Genomic DNA, 22,190 nt, shown 5'->3' with positions numbered 1-22,190 from the left:
TACTGAAATGTCAGGTTTTTTGCATCTTTGTCGAAAACATTGATTTCCAATGGTTTTATGGTTTCTGTTTTTATCTCCCTTTGGTGTCTGATTGATTTCTATATTAACCGAAAAGCTACTAGCAGAGATTTGGCATTTTTTCAACCTAAATCATTAAAAACTTGTTAACATGATACAAATTAAGATTAAATCCTATTAAATTTTATGGCCGATAAACTGTTAACAAGCGTCTTTAAAAAATCGCTTAACTTCCAGTAAAACGACCAATCGCGTAATGGCCAGCGACATGTGCTTGGTGACATAGAGGCGAGTCATCCGAAAATAACTTGGACTATTTCCAGATGCCACCTGAGTGGATTCTCAAACAATATTTTGGTCAGTTTCCGCGATATCTAGGAAAATAGCAAAATCGCGCGCGCGTTCTAGTTTACACATTCGCTTCGGGATCGTGGTGCCGCTCACCAAAAAACCAGTGTAAAGTTTAGCCGTAAACATAACCAATTGTTATACATTTCAGTATTAAAAGTAACTACACAATAATATATTTCTCTAAAAAAATCCATACTCAATCACATAATGTCCGGAAAATGATTATTTTGTAGTTAGTGTAAATAATACAGTAAAACAAATGGGAGTTTCAAAATGTTAAAAGGTTGGTTTTTTCAATTTTTTAGTTATTGTTCTATATAATAAATTTCAGTTTTTAAGATTCATATTTACATTTTATTAATATACAACTGATGTGTCCATAAGATATATGCACTAGGACAACTTTTTTACAGAATTATGTCAGCAAATACCGTGTATACAATTCACAGCAATTATTATTTATGTGAGTAAAAGTTATCTATGAAACAATATGTAAAATAAATAAGTTTATTAAATTCCGTTCTATTATTAGTCAATTATTCAACGCTTAACAACGATTTAAATTTTTTTTTATTCACTAATTCTTTAAAAAAAAATTAAATCACTCTGAATGACATTCGTCTATTTACAGATGTAAACAAACAAACATGAATGTCAAATCTATGGGGGGCGGTGCAAATAGAGAACTGTAATTTTAGTTTTTTTTTAATATAAGAAGTCGAAATTTAATAAAATATTGTATAAAACACGTGACTTAAACCGGTTTATTCACTCGAAGAAACTCGAAAGAACAAAAATGGTTTAAGTCACGCTGAATAAATAACTAGTATAAAACAAGTGATTTAAATCTGTGTGTGATTTAAAAATGGTTAAAAGTTACTTGTATAAATAACTATTAAATTTTCAAATACCGGTAAAAACAATAAAAAGTAAATGATACACATTCGAAAAATTTATTTTATTGTACGTTTTTAGAGTAAAGTAATATTTGTATTAGTTTTTAGGACAACATGATAATGAGAGTATGAAATTGGCAAGCTGTAAACATCTGATAAACAACAAGGAATTAATAATACTATAACGTTATCACTAAATTGGATGATCTGTACTATACATCAAAATTCACTTCTGAAAAGGATTTGTTTTAGTTTGTAATTCAGATAAAATAGGTGCACAAGAATTATGCAGTTTGAACAACACTAGATTGACCAGAGTATGGATACGTTAAATTGATACAGTTGAATCTATTAAATCTAGAATTTTTCCAACTGAACCAACCAAGTTACATCATTTGAAAGTTTTACAGTACTTTTTATTTGGTTGGATTCTCACGTATGTTGTTAGGTCTTAATATTAATTTTAGTTTAGTGGCTATAATAGATGAACATGAGGCTAAAAAATTACAAAAAATAATCTATATTTAAACAGATTATCCCAAATCAAATATGCCATTATTTCAGTAAATTCCAATGCCATTGGCGATTATTGCAGATACATTTGTGAGAAAATTGATTTTAATTTAATTACACAGAAACGTTGCTTGATGTAAATAAAAATCAGGGTAACTTTTTAGCTCTTAGTAATTGAACAGAAAATGTAAAAATATGTTTAGGTCTTAACCAAGGCCATATCAACTCTTTGTTAGAAACATATCGAGAAATATGTTGCTGGGCGCCTCTGATAACACTATAAACATATTGGTATTGGTAGAGTGTCCTGATTTTTGATAACAAAAGGTTTCTTACGTTCAAATATGTCTAGTTTGCTATACAGGTAGAAAAGTTTTAAAATTACATAAAAAATTAGTGGTAAGAAAAGACAACCATATGAAATCAATGGGCTAGACAAAAATGGCGACAAACTTCTCTCAAAGCAGATGTCTTCTAATTGGAGTCATAAGATATTTATAAGTCTTTCTGATATAGTCATGTGATCACCTGTATAAACTATGTGACAAAATCTTCAAGAAAGTATACAGAATAAAGAGGGCCACTATGGAGATCTCGAAAACGGTTAGAGATGCAGATATGGTTAAATGGGAGAAAAATTGCCTAATCATGACCATAAAAAAAATCCTTGTAAAAAACATCATTTTCAAAAGCCCACGTATTTGTACATATTATTTTAAAAAAAACTCTAAATAACCACTTCAAAATGGTGACCATGCATGCAAACTTTCATTTGAGTAACTTTTTTTGTTTAGAAATTAAAAACAAAAAAAAAAGTTTTAGTGACTCACCTTCTTAAGGTGCGCTAACTCCGCTAGGGGGCACTTTTCGACTACAGTTTATATAACATTTTGGAGTTTTTTTATGTAGGTGCTTTCCACCCTTGAATTATCCTACAATCAATTTGGACCAGCCTGTATAGTAAAGCAAGATCTAGGCTAGGCTTGATCTACCCTGTAGATAAAAACCCAGAGATAAAAAAAAAAAGACAATTCAAAATAATTGATTGATTGTTAATAAGCATTGGAAACTGCACGAAAAACAATTAATATTTATTTTTAATCCTAAATAAACTCACACTCACTCACAATAAACTAAACACAACTTTGCTTTGTGAAATTTTATTACGTTTAGGTTAGGTTACAGTTTGGCAAGCAATTTTTTTTATCAGTTATAAATAGCTAATATTATCATGTCACGTAAATTGATGTGTTGATTGATTTTTGTGTGTGACGATTGACATTAACAATTTATTTGGCCTCGTAACAAGTAAAAAAAAATAACTCTAAGTTCTAACTAAGTATTTAAAATAAGCTAAAAACCATACAGGTTATAAACCATGTTAAATAAACGATTAAAAAAAAGAATGCAAAAAAAAATATTTTATTCTTTTTATTAATCTTTTATATAACTATGTTCGTTATTTTATTACTAATAAAACTGATCGACGCTATTTATATCCTGCAATTCTGACGACAAAAATGCGATTTTTCTAAACATTTAACTAAATTTTAATGGCTTTGCAAAATAAATATTTTCAGTAGTTAGCTCAGTAAAAGATCATTATCTAATTCAACTCAACACTCTGTCAACGTTTTGAATCATCGTCCTAATTTTAATTTGATCGTCACAAAGTTGGAAATAAATGAATTTTAACTGCAAATTTGTAAAGCAACAAGCATTTAAAGCTGAAATATGATTTCTAAATGTGTTGACTTAAGTATTTAAGTTTTTTACTTGAATATTATATTTGAAGAACTCTTGAAAACATGAAAATTTAAACAGATGATATAAGAGAGGAAAAACAAGACAAAGATTTGAAGATAAGAAAACAGGAAAGGTATAAAAAAATTGCTTAGTAAATAATAGTACAATTTGCTAAAATAACAAAAAAAAACTTAATTTTGCCATGCAAAATCATAGTTTAAATTTTATTACAGTGAATAATACTTAATTACCTGCAAATTTTCCCATAGAATGAAAAACCAAAGAACGCTAAACCAACGTTGTAATTTTGATGTTTTTGATCCAAATCTGTATTTATTTGTGGTTCGGCTCTTAGCAAAATAATTTCAAAGCTCCATCTAAATATACGTGTAACGGTAATAGGAACGCTTAAAAAGATGTTTATGTGATCTAATTTATCTTTAACTAGGTTTTATACGAATTTGGCTTGTTTTAATTATACCTAATCATAAATATGGTATTAAGAATAAGAAAACACATTTATTTTATTTATTCAGTTTAGTAGTTTCAATTATTAGAAGTTATTTTGAAGATTTTTTCTTGTTTTAGTAGTAGACCTAATGTTAGATCTCATTTAATTCACTGAATATTAATACCTTTTGAAATTGAAAAATTAAAGCACTTATAAGTTCCAACAATTCTAAAATTATGAGTTGGTAAAATATTCGTTTATCAGGAAACAATTTGAAGTTTTACTTTTATAGCAGTTCTAATTTTTTAATACAAAAAGTTCAACATGAAAGACAAGAATAACAAAAAAAAAACTACGGCTAAGACTCAGATCAGTACAATACCACAGTATATTCGTAAATAAAAAACAAAACTCATGTATCTACAGAGTTCCAAAATAGACCATTATTTGTTAGATAGTTTTTGAATAGTATTTCTTGTATTTTCTCGTGAAATAAGTTTGAAAAACAAAAGCGTAATTTTGAAACATCCTGTTTTGTATAATTCGTTTTTAAATCCAACAACAGATATTGTCGTATTTCCTTTATTTAAACGTTAATAAAAGAACTACGCTTTACCTAATAATACTTACAAAAATTACCGGTGCTATAACAAAACGTAAACGATTTACACAAAATTAGGTGTACACGATTCCTTTGTATAAACTAAAATAATAGTAACCTACATACGTGTGATGAAATAGGCAAAATTATTTATGCTTTCAATCAAACTTTCTTATACACTCGTGTTCAGTAATTAAAAATAACCATTATATGTTGTGTTAGCAGCATAAATCTGTAAAACTGAAATGTAACCGTTTTCCAAAAATTGTGCCCGCATTATTTATTTAAGTTAGGCGGCAATAAAAATTTTTTGCTTTGTGTGTTTTGACGTTTACGTCTGCATCTCAACGAAAAAATATTAAATATTTATGCTCAAAAGTCGTTACGATCGTAATATTTAGTTTATATTATTTAGTAATCGTAGATTAGGGTGGAATTGGACATTTAAATTTTTAAATTTAACAAAAAAATTACAAAAGTGTTCTTTTTCTTTCACACCTTTTTTAAATATAAGATCAAAACATTTTTCAAAATTCATAAAATGTTGCCAATTAAATTTCGAGTAGACAAAACAATTGGAAAGTCATATATAATTTTAAGATTTTTTTTATACAAAATGACAAATTAATCCAAGCAAATATCACAAAGGAAAAAGGTTGTTTAAGTGATAACTTTACCATGAACAATATCTGATTATGTCAAATCTAATCCAGTTTGCTGTTACACAAAGATTGGTTAAGCAAGTTTAAGTAAAATGATTTTTTTTTTGGAAAATATTTATTTAGTATGGATTAATTAATAATGCAATCCATTTTCTTGTTATTGTGAAAAAACGATTATATGGCCTTTTAAATTCAAAATTGCTGAATACAAAAAGTATTTTTGTATAAAATAGTTCAGTTTGTTGACAATTGTCCTATGAATACTACGGTGGACACGAATAGCTTTTAAGGGCTACCAATTGACTTTATGACACCCTGATGACATTAGACCATCCTGTAAGTGTCGCAAAATAACGACTTATGAATCGTTAATATAAAAACTGTGAAACCTTTAACTTTGATTTAAATCAGTTCACTCTGTATTATTAAACAACTCTGTTCATCGAGCAGATCATCGATTTTTGTTTGTGTTGCTACGTTTATTAAATGAAAATATAGCACAAATAAAAGTAAATTGGGTTAACGTAAGAATATAATAAAAAAGTAAACTCAAGGTCAAGTAAATAAGTAAGTAAATAAAAGTCACGTGACCAGGAAAATGTCATCTTGAACCGTAAAAAGTTTGTCAATTACATTTAACCAGCTGGGAAAGCTAAAATTGTAAAAACACCTCACAAAATCGTAAAAATTTAAATTCGCAGCAGGTAGCACTTAAAAGTTAAGTTGAAGCTTGACAACATCAGTCATGTGACCAGAAAAATCTCAACTTTAATCTGGAAAAATCTGTAAATATCATTTAACCAGCTGGGAAAGCTAAAATTGTAAAAGCACCTCACGAAATCGTAAACATTTAAATTTTCAGCAGGTAACACTTAAAAGTTAAGTTGAAGCTTGTCAACAACAGTCACGTGACCAGGAAAATGTTATCTTAAACCGTAAAAAGTTTGTCAATTACATTTAACCAGCTGGGAAAGCTAAAATTGTAAAAACACCTCACAAAATCGTAAAAATTTAAATTCTCAGCAGGTAACACTTAAAAGTTAAGTTCAAGCTTGTCAACAACAGTCACGTGACCAGGAAAATGTCATCTTAAACCGTAAAAAGTTTGTCAATTACATTTAACCAGCTGGGAAAGCTAAAATTGTAAAAGCACCTCACGAAATCGTAAACATTTAAATTTTCAGCAGGTAACACTTAAAAGTTAAGTTGAAGCTTGTCAACAACAGTCACGTGACCAGGAAAATGTTATCTTAAACCGTAAAAAGTTTGTCAATTACATTTAACCAGCTGGGAAAGCTAAAATTGTAAAAACACCTCACAAAATCGTAAAAATTTAAATTCTCAGCAGGTAACACTTAAAAGTTAAGTTCAAGCTTGTCAACAACAGTCACGTGACCAAGAAAATGTCATTTTAAACCGTAAAAAGTTTGTCAATTACATTTAACCAGCTGGGAAAGCTAAAATTGTAAAAACACCTCACGAAATCGTAAAAATTTAAATTCTCAGCAAGTAACACTTAAAAGTTAAGTTGAAGCTTTACAACATCAGTCACGTGACCAGAAAAATCTCAACTTTAATCTGGAAAAATCTGTAAATTACATTTAAACAGCTGGTAAAGCTAAAATTGTAAAACCACGTCAGGAAACGTCAGGAAAATTTAAATTCGCAGCAAGCAACACTACAAAGTTAAGTAAAAATTTATCATCAAAAGTCACGTGACAAGGAAAATGTCATCTTTAACCGTAAAAAGTCTGTCAATTACATTTAAACAGTTAAGCTAAAACTGTAAACGTACGTCACGTGATCGTAACAATTTAAATTTGCACTTAAATTGACAACTGTCAATAACAGTCATGTGATCCAGGAAATGTTGTATTTAACTTAACCTTCAAATCATCCAAATTCATGGAAACTGTGATATTAAAATACAATAAAATAACAATCTTTAAACGCCAATAATTCGAAAACAGATAAACCAAATGTCAACCTTATTATATATTTTTGGAACAGAAGAAAAAGACTCTTTGTGTTATGAACTCTTTGCACCTTTGCCATGGTCTATTATTTTATTCAATAAATTCAATTCAATAACTTATGGTGATTTAGGAAAAGCCCTATAAGTTTTGTATTAACAATTTTTTCCTATCTGCAAAAATAAAGTCGCCACAAGCTGATAAATATACGGACCAACCCTGTACATCTAACCTTGCAAAACACATATTTTTGATAAATTTAAAACAAAACATGCATGTGTTGCAGCAGCATTTCATTCAGTCTATCATTAACCTTTAAAATCAATAACTTTAAATATAAATTAAGACAAAATGATCAAGCCAGCTTTAGTCCGGTGGTATTTCCTTTAATTTGAGACTATTGAACTGGGTAATTGAGTGTGTGTTTTGACAGATGGTTCAAACGCATTAAAACTCTTAATATAAGACTAATGTGCATTAAAATAGTGCATAATGTAGGTTTACTGCTTTATGGGTGTTAGTAAACTAAAGTCACCGGACTAAATCTATTTAGCTAAAATTCATTGAAGCAAATAAAAATCACTTGGTTGAAAAAACAGTAACTCTCAATGTTTATCTTTGCCCATTGTTTCCAAAATATTTACAATACGGATCATTCTGGGCTATTTTTCTTTCTGCAGCAAATATACAAACCGATTTGCAGAAATTTCCAATTCATTTTGTACCAGGGCAATTAAAAATGACTACTTTTTACTAAAAAATTACGCTTTTAACTAACAATTACATAAATTACATTGCTTGATTATTATGAATGCTGGAAAAAAGTTATGGTAATTAATTCTTTGAACCAAGAGCTTTTTAATATATAATATACAAGAACTCTAATTTGGCAGTCCTCGTATATAACTGCGGGAAAATACTTCCATCTTTTATTTAGATAAAAGGTTGCAACTTTATGATTGAATTTAAATGTGCGAATGTTGTACGTTTTAAATTTAGTCTAAAAGTTTCAAGAGGCAACAGCCGATCGAGTAAATATCACTTTACGAATATTAGTAGCCAGTCAAAAGTCCGTCATAAACACCGTCGTCATAACGGGTGATTGAAAAATTTGGCGTGTTATTGCATAGTAGTAGTGAAAATCGGTTTTATAGGCGTATGTCCGGAAAATTTGCCAAATCGATTCAGATTTGCAGTTTAATGGATGTAACTTGGTTAGTTTGTGATTTAATACTGATATGCATACATTGTCTAAAAATAATTTATCTACTCATTTTCATCAATTAAAAAATAGATTATTACTATAAGAACATATTAACTGAAGGTTAAACAGTGAGGTGAAAATATGAGTGGTGGACAAAGTGATAGTGGTGAACGAATTGAGTTAGGTTTATATCCGGATGGAAGACAAAGGAAAATATCAAAATGTTCTCAAATGCGGAATAACAGGAGAAAATCATCCTCTAATCCTTGCTTGGGGTTTTTAAAAGCTGGTGAGTATTAGAATTTGTTTGAAAAAGCTTAAAACACTCTGATTTCAACGGTAAAAAACTTGTAAATCAGTAAGAAAAAAATAAGCAAAGTAGTAAGTAGTAAAAGTAAAGTAAACGAAAAAATTAATATTTTCATTTAAATATGGTTTGTAGGTTATTATGTCACTGTAAAAAAAGCTTTTGAAAGACTTTTGGAATGAAATTTGAATAAACACAAAACTGAACAAATTTTCAACTATAGGTTAGGTTAGATTAGGTCAAACCAATCAAAAAAATACGGCAGTTTTTTTCAGTTTACTTAAGGAGCTTTCTTTGAGTCGAAAAATTTCGTAATTTCTCAACTTGCAATTATTCGATAATTTTTATAAATACCTACTTATATGCCAGTGGCGTTGATTTGTAAGTTAATACCGGGTTTTTTTATATTTTAGTACAAGCAATTTAGCTGAAACCCCTGGTAAATTTTCGAGGGTAGAACTCTAGAAGGTAAATTAAATGAAATTTTCTAGCTGTACCACCTTTGTAATGCATAAATCACACTGTATGATATACCTATACTTTCAAGTTTGAAGTTAAATTGAAATTATCGTGGATATGGCTAACTCGGGATTGGAAAAATGTTCCTAAAACCATAAAAAAATTGAGAGTTGTTTACTTGACCATTCAATTCAACAATCGTATTGGTTTAAATCAAATTTGCCAATCATGTTACTGTAGTTCTACATTGAAGCTAATTTGCCTTTGATATCGTTTACCTTGCAAATACGTATTTTTTAATCTACAATTAGTCGTTTAGTTTATTTTTTAAACTGATCAAATTGTACTATGTACGATTCGTGGATTTTTGAGACTGCATTAATGACATTTTTAAAATTTTGGAGTTATTGGACATGTTTTACTTTAGTCGTATTAGGCCCAGTACTTTCAGTTCAGAATAACTTTATTCTAAGGATAATATCTATGGAAACCGTGAAATCAGACGCTGCTATTGGTCAATTCCGTCATTTCTATAGAAACTATCATAAGAATAAATTTATTCGGAGGTGAAAGTATCGGCCCTTAGGTAGAATATTAAGAACTAAGAATAATTGGCAGCAATTTCTTGTAACTTAACAAATTTATTTAGATGCGTTTCTTCCAAAGTCTTACGAGAAATAGTTTACTAATAAAAAAATAGTCCTACGAGAAGAAAACAGCAGCGTGTTTTTCGAACACCCAGTACATTTTTAGCTTAAGTTGGGTTTAGATTTGACTTTGTGTGAAAAAGTGTTTCTAAAACTGGTTTCTTTTTTAGTCTGGGCTAAGTTTACCGAGACCAGAGACAAACAGCAAGACTTAGACAGCCTGGAACTTTATTATTTAAGTAAGTACAAATTATACAATTATGTGTTATTATAGAAAAATATACATTAAATTAAATAATAAGTACACCGTTTTACCAGCTAATGATTGGAGCTATCACGTGACGTTGAGCGGGCACCGCTAACTTGCCCCGTCTGGCCGCTAGAGGGCGTCATACTTGATTACCTTTTTTTGGACATTTTTCTAAATATCTGGAAAACGGTTTGAGTTAGCAGTGTGAAATTTCATGTATGCCTCTCAAAGACGCAACTTTCATTAAATATAACATTTTACCGTACAACGTACCGGTCGACTTTCAAAAATAAAAAACTAGATTTTTGACATTTTTAAAGGGGGTAACCCTATAAATTTTTTTGGAAAATTTTTGAATTTTAAAAATTTTCTTGAACTGACTTAGTTAGTTAAGGTTAATCGTAGAAATGTGACGAAAAGTGTTGAGCATTTGAAAAGTGTTTGCAGTTTAAAGAGCACTGAAGGTTCTGGACTGCTTTTAAGACATTTGAAACCTTGTAGACGGTTCTAGAAACTTTTGGAAGCTGCTAAACTGCTCTAGAAGCATACGGAAGCTTCTAGACTGACTTCAAATCATTTGAGAGCTTCTATAGATAAGTTGAAAAACATTTGAAAGCTTTTGGAAGCTTCAAGACTGTTTTGTAAATTTCTGTAAAACATTTTGGAGCTTATATGGTGTTTTGGAATGTTTTTACATTTTTTTCGACTACTTTGAAGCATTTGGAAATTATTTGGTCAGTTTAAATTTGTAAATTAATACTTACCCATTTTCCGACAGATAATTGGTATGTTTTTGTCTCTCAGAAGCCAAATATCTCAAATATAGCTTGAAAAGCTTCAATTGTAAATTAACCGATTCAAAATAAAATCGTACAAAAAATGGCAGCAAATAAGCATAAAAACTAAATTAAGCACAAAAAAAGAACAAAGCAAAAAGAGCATGAAAAGAACCTGCCAAATGACGTGTTTTTGCGTAAATCGTTCAAATTAGATGTCAAAAGTTGACTGCTTTTATTATTTACGAAAAGCAAAATTCGTAGAAATCCGGACCCTACTTATAATACTTAATAACCTAAATTCGGCCTTTTCAGTTCCATAGTAGGCTGTCCTCCATTGAACTTAAAATATTTATTGGTAAAAGTGCAGCCACCCGTAGTGAAGACCTTAAACTATAATTGAAATTAAGTTCAGGGTTAACTTTTCCTTTTGGGAAGGACATTTACGGTTATAATACAGTAATCTGTGAGAAAGCTGAGATAATTAAATTCGCTTTAGCAATGCATTGATTGCGTATTAGGACAAAAGATGGCGCTAGCATGTGAAAAGGAATACTATTCCTGCTAAGAAAACTTCTGACAATATGGTGATTAAAAAGTTCTGTAAAAATAGTACTTTCAATGATAATACATAATTATTATTCTATATGATCCTATAAAAAATGTTACATTATTACTAACTACTACATATAAGTTAAGAAACTTCTTGAAGTTTGAAAACTGTTAGCACTAGTACCCCTAACTTAATTATTGACATTATTACCACTATTTAGATTAGGTTCATAATTGTTATTTTTACCTGGTGCACATTCTTTGTAAAACCATCTTAAAGTCGATTTATCGACAGTTGACACTAATTACAAATCATTCCTTATCGCCCTGAAGGAGAAGGTCGTTCAAACTGAAACAAAATAAATTACAGTCTATATTGATCTTTTCCATTAACTCGTTTTCTTAATTTCACACGTAAACTCATTCTCGTGTTGACTGGGTCAATTACTTTTCCTTTCCATTTTTTTGCTCTATTTCGACACAGCTGGAACGGCAAAATTTCGAAACCCCTTGGGACTCGAAGAAAAATGCCTTTTTTACGAAACGTTCGACTGCGAGACGGAAATGTCATTAATTTTTATGGTCCTTAAGAGAGAATTAGCTAATGCCCGCTTTAATGACTTTGAAAATTTATTTATTTGCAAAAGTTGTTTGTATTTGCTTTTTGTGGGGTTTTTAAGAAGATATTCCGAGTTATAGATGTAAAAGGATTAAGGTTTATGAATGTTACAAAATTTTTGGTCTTTTTCAATAGCCAAACATGTCACAATGTATAACCGATAATCCTGTATCTGAAAAAAAACGTTCTAATATTATTCCAGCTAGCAAATTGAGTTGAAAAGCAACAAATTTAGCTGTCTCGATCTTTTCCCAGAACAGTCAACGTTTATAGAAACTTTCGTACTTTATTTTATTTTCGTATTAATTAAATGTATAGTATTGTATAGTGTATTTTATATGCACCTCATCTGAATCACCGTGTATCTGAATCAACAAAGAATCCAATTTATAGAAATAAAAGATGAAAATGTCTAATTATATGTAAGAACTTAGAACTGGAGTTAGAATTATACAGGGTTAGCCATCCAAACAGTTCATTAAAAGTTTATTAAGCTGAGAGATTTAAAGAAATTTTGAAACTAAGATAAATTCGATGCCTGTTATAGGTATTTTAAAAACATTTTCATCTTTTTGTCACTTCCAGTTTTACCGCTTTAATTTAGAAAAACGATGAGAACAAAAGTTTAGCTTATTTCAATTCCAAGCTTTCGAAGTGTTGTTTTGTGGGTATGTGTTTATGGAGTAAATATTCAATGCTGCGATCAACCATAAAGCTTCTACAAACCACTTAAAAAGAAAAGCAGAAGGTTACAAACCAATAAAAAATAGGGAAGAAGTTGTTTCTAAAAACAGCACAGGACAACAATTTAATCTAGGAGAAGCTATTAAGAGAGAAGAAAAAACCATACATGAAAAATGAGTTTCAGAAATCATCGTAAATGTTTGTGATCACTTAAGTTATACTCATCTAACTTTAAGGGAGCCTAATCTGATTCAAAAACAAATTGCTTTTGAGTGAGGTACCTACTTATATGACCCTAATAAGTGAGTGGCGAATGAGTTAAATGTGAGCAGAACAGATAGTTCACTCATCTGCAAAATATTACAACTAAATTTACGGACGAGAAATCAGAGTCCGAACTGAATGGTTGGATCAAATTGGTACAGTCTTGAAACAGTATTTTTAAAGTTGGAGAAAGAGTCAAATCAATCCAAAAAATGGAATATTAACCATAGTGTCATTTGGGATAAATTTGGCAGTTTTAAATAAAAATCATAATTCTAACCTGTAATAATAAATACTGGTCATTTATACCACTTTGTTATACTCATCATTTAAATATTTATACATCGTTTAAAGTTTGTAAAAAATCAAGTTTCAGTATCTAAAAATGACTCTTTTTAGTTTTAAAGTTTTATCTGTCGTTTGAATCATTTTAAAATTTTTTCGGGGGTAATATCCCTAGTGCATTTAATTTTTCCGGAAAAATTCGGAAAAACGAGTTTCTAAGAAATTTGTTTTAACAAATAGCATGAGCTATTTGAAACGAGTATTCCAATTTTTCCACAGGAAAAATTAGATGCACGAGGGATATTTGGTAAGATTATTTCCTGAGTTAAATAAACATTTTATTTTAATTAAAACAATAAGAACAATAATTAATAAGAACAATAACTTTCAAGCTAGAAAGGGTAACACTATTCTTTATGTTGCTGTGAGGAGTGTGAAATTTTTTCCAATTTTTTTCCGGAAAAACTGCTGACAGCTAAGTTGACAGTTGTTAAGTGATTTTTCCACTTAAAATTTACATTTGTTATACTAATTCTTGATAGCGATTGGTCAAAATTGATAAGAAGGAAATAATCATCATTAAACAATGTCACTGTGATAATGTTGTCACCAGTGTCATTTATTCTGACAATTTTTAATGCCTCTGTCAGTTAGAACTGAGTATATGATCATATTAAATTTATTGCATTTTAGTAGCAAAACGTAATTTTGGAAAATAAAGTTAAACGATCAATGGTTTTCAGATTCAAAATAGACAACCAAAGCATTATAATAAAATTTAAATTGTAATTTTAAAAAAATTTCGAAATTACTTCAATGAAGTTTCTAGAAGGGAATTTTTGTCTTTGCCCAAAAAAAAATGCTTAGATATAGTAATAATTGAATCAGTTTTATTTGGCTTTAATTTTTCACTCACTTCTTTAAATGGATTTTTCACAGGGTATTGGGGTATTTTTTTACTACCTTTCGAAATTCAATATCTCGGTAACATGAAGAGCTAGAAGAGCCAGTTTTAGCTCATTTTATAGTATTTTTTGCCCTCTTTCGGGAGGTTAATATATCGTTCGTATCGATTAATGGGAATCTATAAGAGTTCAAATAAAAAAGTTACAATCATTCAAATATTGAAAAAATGCTATTTTTACAAAAAGTGCAATTTTGGCAATTTTTTATTTTACTCCAGGAAGGTTCCAATGCACAGCAAAGGGCACATTTATATCAAAGGACCTTAAATTAGGTAAAATAAGTACAAAAAAACACTTTAAAATTTTTCATTTTTCAAAAAAATTGAATGAATGGAGGGGGATTAGGGGTCTTTTTTTACTACTTTGAGTTTGAGAGGCCAGTTTTGGCTCATTTTATAGTATTTTTTATTAAAGAGAAGGAGAAAAGAGGAAAATAATATTAACAGAAAAAAGTTGTGCCAAAATGTGGAAGTTTATTTAAAAGAATTACAATATGAAAATTTTATTAGAAATGCCTGAAAATCATCGTTCATCCTCAGAAAGCAAAAATGAAAAACGGGAGGAGAAAAGGGCGTCAAACTAAAATTAGAAATCAATGCGGGAAGAAAAAATGCAAAGATGAAAAAAAATCGCATTAAAAAAGAAAAAATATGTTGAAAGCAAGTAGTAAGATTGATTTGAATATATAAAAAACGTTTTTTTTTAGAAAATTCTAATACATAATTATTGATCTAATATAGAAAATTTAAGACCGGAAACGATTATCAAAAAGACGGGAAAACAGGTAAGAAAAGTTAAAAGAAAGAAAAATACAGAGATTTGCTTCCGTGCTTTGTGTTATCATTAAATTAGAAATATATATATCTCTCTCTCTCTCTCTCTCTCTTAGTCCCTCCCTCTCTGTAGCACTTGCTTTTTTTCTATCTTCATATCATTTTTTTCTGTTATTTTTATTCCGACTTTCTATTTTGTTCTAATTTTCCGACTACTTGGTTTTTGACTTGCTGTCATAATTCTTTCCTACAAATCTCAATTTTCATCAGTTTTTGTCATTTTGTAGCACATGTTTACTCACGTAATCTTTAAAAAAGACAAATTAGTCAAAATATTTTGAATCACTTGTCCTTATCTTTGGGGTATCAAGAGCATATAGATCTAGTGAGTTTTGAAAATAAGCAGTATACAAGATGTACAAACTTTTTTTTTATTAACAAATTAGATGAAACAAAAACACAGAATAATTTTGACAGTCTAAAAAAAGTAGAAATAAAGCTATTAGTACATTACAGTAAGAATTCTTTATTAAAGAGGCCATTGGTCAATCTTACATAAAAAGAAAATTTTGGTAACAATATGCAAGTTTAAAAAAACTTTCTATTAGGTTTTTTTAAAGTTGCGGACGGCTTTGTTTTCCGCGAAAAACTTATTTTCTTTCCGAAAATTATTTTTAAATTAACACCCAGAGCTTAAAACTCTCCGAAAGTTGGATTTTGTCGCTGGAAAGCGCCCGCGACGTATTTAAAAAAACTCGAACTTTTTCGCTAAGTGAATGCTTTCGCTTTTAAAAGAAATAGAATTTAACGGGGTATTAAACTTCCGGAAAAAAGTCTGAAGGGGTGGTATTCTTATGCGCGGTTTAGCAGGTTTTTTTAAATTTTTACATTTAACTTTCCGATAAAACACGTTCTAAAAGGTGTTCAAAAAATCATAGAGAAAAAGGTTCCTACAAGAAAGTTAAAAGCTCGTAAGCAAGTTACTTTTTTGGTTTTGTTTTGTAATTAAAAAAAATTAAAAATTACAATCTCATTTATTCGAAAGTTAACTCAATGGTCTATTAACTGTTTTATTAGATATAATTCTACTGCTAAACCGTTTTCACACAGACAGCTTGATCAAAAACAAATTTTATTCATATTTGCATTGAGCTAATTTTATAAGTTGCTGTCAACGAGCGTTACTTCCAGATTAATTGATATTTCCAAATCCAAACAAGGTTCTATTGTTGTTTTTCTCTATGTACAGTTTGACCAAAAATATGACTACCACGTTTCCGCGTTCTAAATAAAATAAGCAAATTTGTTCTAAAAAAATTGTGATGGGCGTAAATTTACAGTGACCGGTTATTTACCGGCAAGGTAAAGTAAAAATAAGCAATATAAAATTTAGTGAGGCAGGAAAATTTACCAATTTTACCAGTAAATTCCAATTTGCCGAGTAAGTTTGCAGGTCTAATTGAAATTTGGTTGAAATATATCATTTTCCTCTAATGGTTGTCATTAATTTCATTAAAAGTTATTTTAAGTCAATAATGTCAAAATAAAATCCTGAAAAATAAAGACTGAATAAAAGGCTGTTTTTGTTACTTGTACTAGGAATTTTGGTTTATCAATAATAAAATAAATAAAGTTAAACTTTTCTGAAAAAGTGATTCTTGTACCAAATGAGTAAAAATCTTATAAATGTTTTATGAATAAGTAGCACTTTCTGAAAAAATGATGACCCAAATCTGCAGATTTTGTTATTTAAACAATTTTAATTTACCAGTAATTTACTGACAATTCTCAAAATAACTGTCATAAATCTCAGAAACACATCTTATTTCGAAAATTGTGTTAAATTGAAATTCTTGCAAATTGTAGTAAAATTTTGACAATTTTGTCATTAGTGACAGATATCACGTGGATTTTGGAGGATAGCTTAGCTAGGCAGAAACGTGACCACGGTCAAAATAACTGTCATAAATCTCAGACACGCGTTTTGAATCGAATAGGTACTGTAAGGAAACTTTTCTAAACTTTGATTTTTGTAAATTTTAACACAGTTTAACAGTTTGATAGTCAATAGCAAAATTGCTTATTAATCCCACTTGGAGTGAGAAAATGACTCTGAAATCCTCATTAATTTTTCTAGCGAATAATCTGAAAAAACGCTATAATATTTGATACAGTCAGGGAGAAAAGCGGTGTCAAAGTTTGAACTGACAGAAACACAGTTTGAAAGAACTGTCAGAAACAAAATCGCCTGTAAAACCCACTTGGAGTGAAAAAATTATTGTTTTAATCATATTTTTGGAATCCAGCATTAAATTTCTTATTCGATATCTTAAAAAAATACTACAAAATTTGGTACAGTCAGTGAGAAAAGCGGTATCAAAGTTTGAACTGTCTTAAATACAGTTTGAAAAAACAAAATCGCCGTTAAAACACTCTTACAGTGAGAAAATGACTGTTTTTAGTAAATTTTTGAATTCCTCATTAAATTTTCTATCCAATGTCCTAAAGAAACCACTACAAAATATGGTACACTCGGTGAGAAAAGCGAAATAAAAGTTTGAACTGCCAGAAACACAGTTTGAATGGACAGTCAGAGACAAAATCGCCTGTAGAAACTACTTGGAGTGAGTAAACTACTGTTTTAATCACATTTTTGGAATCTTCATTAAATTTCCTATCGGATTACCTGAAAAAATACTACAAAACATGGTACAGTCAGCGAGAAATGCGGTATCAAAATTTGAACTGCGAAAAAAACAGTTTGAAATGACAAAAAGCCGGTAAAACCTACTTAGAGTAAGGAAATGACTGTTTTAATTATATGTTTGGAATCCTCATTAAATTTCGTATCCAAAAACCTAAAAAGACACTACAAACTTTGGTACAGTCTGGGAGAAAAGCGGTATCAAAGTTTGAACTGCCAGAAACACAGTTTGAATGGACAGTCAGAGACAAAATCGCCTGTAGAAACTACTTGGAGTGAGTAAACTACTGTTTTAATCACATTTTTGGAATCTTCATTAAATTTCCTATCGGATTACCTGAAAAAATACTACAAAACATGGTACAGTCAGCGAGAAATGCGGTATCAAAATTTGAACTGCGAAAAAAACAGTTTGAAATGACAAAAAGCCGGTAAAACCTACTTAGAGTAAGGAAATGACTGTTTTAATTATATGTTTGGAATCCTCATTAAATTTCGTATCCAAAAACCTAAAAAGACACTACAAACTTTGGTACAGTCTGGGAGAAAAGCGGTATCAAAGTTTGAACTGCCAGAAACACAGTTTGAATGGACAATCAGAGACAAAATCGCCTGTAGAAACTACTTGGAGTGAGTAAACTACTGTTTTAATCACATTTTTGGAATCTTCATTAAATTTCCTATCGGATTACCTGAAAAAATACTACAAAACATGGTACAGTCAGCGAGAAATGCGGTATCAAAATTTGAACTGCGAAAAAAAACAGTTTGAAATGACAAAAAGCCGGTAAAACCTACTTAGAGTAAGGAAATGACTGTTTTAATTATATGTTTGGAATCCTCATTAAATTTCGTATCCAAAAACCTAAAAAGACACTACAAACTTTGGTACAGTCTGGGAGAAAAGCGGTATCAAAGTTTGAACTGCCAGAATACAGTTTGAAAGGACAAAATCGCCTGTAAGACCCACTTAAAGTGAGAAAATTACTGTTTTAAGCACATTTTTAGATTTTTCATTAAATTTCCTATCCAATAACCTGAAAAAACACTTGTAATAATTTTTAGGAGTATTTTGAGCAAAAACACTTACGCACTACGTAAATACTCGTAATTTCGTGTAAACAATACACTTTTGCTGCTGTGACGTCCAATTTTCGTTTGAAATGCATTTTCCACCTTGTTGATAATATTCATCCTAATGAACTAGGAAATTAAAAGGGATTCTTGTAGACATATACAATACTCCAAGATTATGAGCTTAAAAACAATTTCGGTGAAAATGCCTTATCTTACGTTATGAACAGCAATGTGTGCATACTGCAGTGTAATATAAAGGCAACGTCAGCAAGAGAAGAGCTAAAATTTCGCTAGAATATTAAGTGTCTGAAAATAGTCTTAAGCAAAATTTATGTGACGCGTCTGATTTATGTTTAGCACTCTAAAGGGACATATTCAGATGTAGCGTTTCTGTGCAAAATTAATTTAACGAACAAGACTACTTGGTGTTATAGCGTTAAGATGCTTAAAAATACTATTAAAATCGCTAAAACATGTTTTCAAAAAATTATTAAAGCTGCTGTGTTATCAAGCAGTTTCCGCTAACTTAAACACACGCTTTAATCAAATTTTTCCTCAAATTTGCTTTAATTTCGTTGTCTCCTTTGTGGTACTATTTGCATAAAGCTGAAACGTAATTAATTCTTGCATCTAGTCTATGCTGTGTATCTCGTCCTCAATTATCGGCATTCTATTTTATGCAATTACATAAACCACTGGCACTTGCTTAGTAATCGACACTGGCAAATTGTATTGGAGCGTGATGGCCTATCATATCCGAAGACATGAATATGCAAACTAAGGATAAAGCATCGAATGTGTATAACCAGTTTAGCAAGAAATTTCTAATCAAAATTACTGCAGATATTGAGGAATAGTTCAGTCATGTGTTCAGTACATTAGTATCGTCAAATATATTATTTAACTTTTTGATTTCATTTTTTAAAGTATAGGCATTTTCAGGTTTTGGAGTAGTTTTTCAATGGAATGACTGCATGAACCTTTCTGATGTTTTTCCGTTCAACTGAGAAAAACAGACCAATAAAATTTAAAGCATTTGGAAAAATTAACTGAAAAAAACTTTTGCTCTAGAGAAGACAGACATGTGTGAACTATTAATCTGTATCCAAGTAGTAAATACAGAAATAAAGGACAGTTAAGTCTACTTTTCTTCTGATTGCTGCACGTCTAGAAACATAAAACTGAATAGTTTATGTGCAAAGAAGTTTTACTGCATATTGTCATAAAAGCATCAGAGCTATACTTTATGATACATTATATGCTAACGTTTGGATGTTGACTTGAATGCAATTAAGTTTCTAGTTGTTTAGAATTGTGGTTTTGTCAACTCCAATTTCTAACGTAAATTAATTTATTTCCTGTCAATATATTTTAATTTAAACACAACCGATAAAAGATCCTTTCGTTAAATGATTTCCAAAAACAAAGCATATTTTATAATAATCCTTTTCGATTATAGCGTGTTCGGGCCAATTAAATTTTGTACGACCAAAAATCTATAAAACAAATTCCACTATGTAAATTAACGCCAAGCAATAGATAACCTAATATTGATTTTATTTTATTGTGCTCAACGCAGTTTTCCGACTCATTATAAATGCAAATACAGTTGATTTAGTGAAAATATTAAATTTAAACCAGTTTAATATTAATATGTGCTTAATTTGTATTTTAAATTACTTGTCAGATAATGAGAAATGATGGTTGCAATTACAAAGATTTTATCAAAAGGTAGTTCAAAAAATGTTATTAATGGGTTTGAATGTATATTGCTTACTTGTAATAGTATATTACACACCGGGGTAGGAAGAGTTTCATTACTGTCGAGAGATTAGTTAGATAGCCGAGACGCGAAGCGTCGAGGTTTAGCTAGGATCTCGAGACAGGAATGAAACTTCCTACCGAGGTTTGTATACTATTTTATTTACAACCATCATATTTCTATAAAAATTTACAAATCATTGTTTCATTCTGAACATATCTAGAATATTACATTTAACAAAAAACTACCAAGCAGTCATTTTTCTATATGCTTTTCTTCTGCTTTTCTGTTATGCTGTCCCAACGTGCCATGTCTTCTGAAGCTGTTGCAAGTAGTTCACAAACCTCAGTCATTCAGCAGCAAATTAATTTGTCGACCAAAGAGACAACTGTTGGAGACGCCAGTGCTGGTACTGGCCTAAATATTTCTATAAACACTTATAATAATTCAAATGTAACCATTAATTTCAATAAGTAGTTTGTTTTAGTTTAGATCATGTTAATTTTAGTATTGTAATGTATTATAGGCATTATAACCGTTAGAATGCATACAATTCGAGTTGTAATCCAGGACATTTTTCTCAATTTATTATTTGCGAACTGAATATCGATCCGACTTTATCTGAAAAATTTGATTCAACCATCATTTTTTTTTTAAAAATATTAACAATCACAATTTTAGAGGGCGGGAAATGAGGGCGGGAAGTGAGGGCGGGAAGTGAGGGCGGGAAGTGAGGGCGGGAAGTAGAGGTGCGCAATATGATACTTCCTAACCTTCAATGACGTTAGTAATGACAGCATTACATATATGGTTGTAAATAAAACATTTTTTCCACTACTAACATGATAAACGTATCATTACTGACCGATTAGTAACTTGAGAAATTAGTTTTCTCTACCTGGTCTGATTTTGTCCTTGACTGTCGTTCAGGCAATTCAAATTTTAACACCGTTTGTTTCCCTGACTGTCCAAAATTTTTTACGATTTTTTCGGGTTATTGGATAGGAATCTTAATGAGGATTTAAAAAATGTCTTTAAAACAGTGATTTTCTTACTCCAAATGGGTTTTACGGGCGATTTTGTACCTGACTTTCTTTTGAAACTGGTGTTTTTGGCAGTTCAAAGTTTGACAGTACTTTTCTCCTTGACTGTACTAAATTTTGTAGGTATTTTCAGGTTATTGGATAAGAAACTTAATGAGGAATTAAAAAATATGCTCAAAACAATAATTTTCTTACTACGTGGGTTTTAAGAGGCGATTTTGTCCTTGACTGTCCTTTTAAACTGTGTTTCTGACAGTTCAAATTTTGACACTGCTTTTCTCCCTGACCATACTAAATTTTGTAGGTTTTTTCAGGTTAATAGATAGGAAATTTTATGAGGATTTCAAAAACGTGCTTAAAATAGTAACTTTCTTACTCTAAGTAGGATTCACCCTCGATTTTGTTCCCGACTCTCCTTTCAAACTGTGTTTCTGACAGTTCAAACTTTAACACTGCTTTTCTCCCTGACTGTACCAAATTTTGAAGTGTTTTTCAGGTTATTGGATAAGAAATTTAATAGGAATTCCAAAAATGTGCTAAAAACAGTCATTTTCTTACTACAAGTGCGTTTTATAGGCGATTTTATCCCTGATTTTTCTTTCAAACTG

General features: G+C 30.1%; 1 protein-coding gene and 1 long non-coding RNA gene across 4 annotated transcripts in view; one reads left to right on the top strand and one right to left on the bottom strand.

Annotated features, from left to right (window-relative positions):
- The first annotated feature begins 374 nt into the window (after positions 1-374).
- Positions 375-22,190, top strand: part of LOC145724516 (A-type potassium channel modulatory protein KCNIP1-like) — a 205,392-nt gene continuing 183,576 nt past the window's right edge. Inside the window, exons 1-3 of one of the 3 annotated variants that reach the window (XM_081972851.1) lie at positions 375-652; positions 8,506-8,704; positions 9,999-10,067. In XM_081972851.1, coding sequence (XP_081828977.1) covers positions 8,557-8,704; positions 9,999-10,067 — 217 coding nt within the window. In that variant the 5' untranslated portion in view covers positions 375-652; positions 8,506-8,556. Of the gene's footprint in view, positions 653-7,641; positions 8,705-9,998; positions 10,068-22,190 lie in introns of those variants that run through there. The other 2 variants (XM_081972854.1, XM_081972853.1) reach the window with 2 other exon arrangements.
- The window catches only part of LOC145724525 (uncharacterized), a 126,706-nt gene continuing 114,559 nt past the window's right edge, over positions 10,044-22,190 (bottom strand). The window contains exons 2-3 of the long non-coding RNA XR_014177019.1: positions 11,654-11,755; positions 10,044-10,257 (exon numbers count right to left, since the gene is read on the bottom strand). This is a non-coding gene — a long non-coding RNA (uncharacterized LOC145724525). The remainder of the gene's footprint in view (positions 10,258-11,653; positions 11,756-22,190) is intronic.

The sequence above is a fragment of the Ips typographus genome, linkage group LG2 (assembly GCF_016097725.1).
Source record: "Ips typographus isolate SLU linkage group LG2, UJ_Ityp_2.0, whole genome shotgun sequence".
Lineage (NCBI taxonomy): Eukaryota > Metazoa > Arthropoda > Insecta > Coleoptera > Curculionidae > Ips > Ips typographus.
The sequence above is the reverse complement of the archived record's forward strand: the minus strand, read 5'-3'. Positions and strand labels throughout refer to the sequence as shown.